This window comes from Aethalodelphis obliquidens, unplaced genomic scaffold (assembly GCF_003676395.1).
Source record: "Aethalodelphis obliquidens isolate GAN/ISIS:26980383/991018 unplaced genomic scaffold, ASM367639v1 scaffold2443, whole genome shotgun sequence".
Taxonomy (NCBI): Eukaryota; Metazoa; Chordata; class Mammalia; order Artiodactyla; family Delphinidae; genus Aethalodelphis; species Aethalodelphis obliquidens.
In genome coordinates, this window is record NW_020840350.1 from 92 (window position 1) to 2082 (window position 1991).

General features: G+C 46.0%; 1 protein-coding gene across 1 annotated transcript; it reads left to right on the plus strand.

Moving 5' to 3' along the window:
- The first annotated feature begins 944 nt into the window (after positions 1-944).
- LOC113617183 (interferon alpha-7-like) lies at positions 945-1923 on the plus strand. The gene is given in 3 exon segments (XM_027100449.1): positions 945-1011; positions 1199-1618; positions 1621-1923. Coding segments are annotated over 3 exon segments (741 nt in total). The 3' UTR covers positions 1875-1923.
- Positions 1924-1991: the final 68 nt, after the last annotated feature.

Genomic DNA, 1991 nt, shown 5'->3' on the forward strand with positions numbered 1-1991 from the left:
ACACTAATAACTCTTCTTTCTACACTACAGTCAAGCTGGAGTTCTGAGAAAGGGGTTTCAGAAACTCGAGTTAAATAAAAATTATTTAAGACTGTCACAGCGTCACAAGAACTTGTCAAACACTGCAGTTCTCTCAAACAGGTAAAGAAGTAGTCTTGAAAATATTAATGAGTTTGCTTCCATTAAAGCTAGGAAAGTAAAATTATATTAAATTCTTGTTTTAGTATAAAGAAACTATACTTTAAATAGTGTAATAAAATGCTGTTTTAATACCCATATATTTTAATATCCTACCTTCAAGATTTAAATATTTTCAGAAAATATCTTAAAATATAAAAAATCCTAAAATATTTAATTTAAATCAAGCAATATAAGTTTAATTTAAAAATATAAAAAATAAAATGCTGTGTTTTTTTTTTTTTTCTTTCTGCGGTAGGCGGGCCTCTCACTACTATGGCCTCTCCCGTTGCGGAGCAAAGGCTCCAGACGCGCAGGCCTTGCGGCCATGGCTCACGGGCCCAGCTGCTCCGCGACACGTGGGATCCTCCCGGACCGGGGCACGAACCCGTGTCCCCTGCATCGGCAGACGGACTCTCAACCCCTGCGCCACCAGGGAAGCACCCTGTGAGTTTTTAAATGTTCCTACCTTTCAGTTATTCAGTACTTCCTCCCCCACGTTAACGCTGTATCCTTGAAAGACACCATGAAGTCCCAGAGCATCTACAGGGGCACTCAGCTCCCGCGTCCTCGGCCCCGGTGGTGGCCGCACTCCGACTCACCCCCAGGGCGTCCCCAACACCGTCCGGGCGTCCCATCGCCGCTGCCGCGTTCCCCTTTCTCTGAGCCGTCGCAGCATAGCGCCAGAAACGAGCCCGAATCTGTAAAATCGGCCCCAACTCGCTTCCCAGCTTCAAACCCCTCAGAAAACGGCTTCTTTCCCAAAAATGGCCTCGCTCAAGTTTCTGTGCGAAAATAAAGCACAAAACTCAGGGGAAAGCCCGAAAACGCAAGGTTCCAGCTTCCAACCAGACAAAATTGTCGCTAGCGCGGCCACGACAAGCCTCCCACTTGAGAACTCAGCATCGCAAAGACAAAAGTTTTTTTCTCACTATTAAATCAGTATAATGTTGCTCCGTGAGGATGTAACTCAACTTTCTCTCGCGCTGCCCAAACCGCGTAAAGTGCAAACGCTCATAAGTCAGCGTTTCCCTAGCCGAACCCATCAAAAGACATCCGGCGCCCATTAGCCGCCGCCTAGAGAAGCGCGCTGTCCCGGGTTCCAGGGAAGGAACCTTCCCGCTAATTATTTACTGGTGCCCGCGCGGCCCCTCGCGGCCATCTCGTGAATCACTGAAATTCTCAATAGCCCAGGTCTACTTCCTAGTGGCAGGAGTGATACTCTGCTCCATCCCTGCTCGCCCTCTTGGCTGGAACTTGCCTTGGATCCAGAGCCTACAGAACAGGGAACTCTTCATACTTTTGAGACAGATGAAGAAGATCCCGTTTCAGTCATGCCTAGAGGACAGAACCGACTTCAAATTTCCTTGGAAAAGAGGGAATATCACAGAAATCCTGACGACTCAAGGCACCGGCTACCACCATCTGACGCTCCAGCAGATGGTAACCTCTTCAACAAGGAAGAAAGCCAAGCTGCTTGGAACAACACCCTACTCCATAAACTACTCTCTAGCCTTGATCACACCTTGGAACTACTGCATAAGCAAGTGGAAAGTGACAATCTGGACTGTCCATATTTGAGAATTGTCCCAAAATATTTCCAAAGAATCCATCTCTATCTGAAGGAAAAGGAATACAGCCCCTGTGCCTGGGAGGTTATCAGAGGAGAAATTAAAGTGTTCCTTTCTCTCATGTAATAATTCTCCAATTACTGTCAACAAATAAAGAAGAAAGGTACACTTGTGACACTTCTAATCAAATGATTATTGTCTGTTTAGTCCTCTAAGATACGTCCACTCATATTTCTGCACATG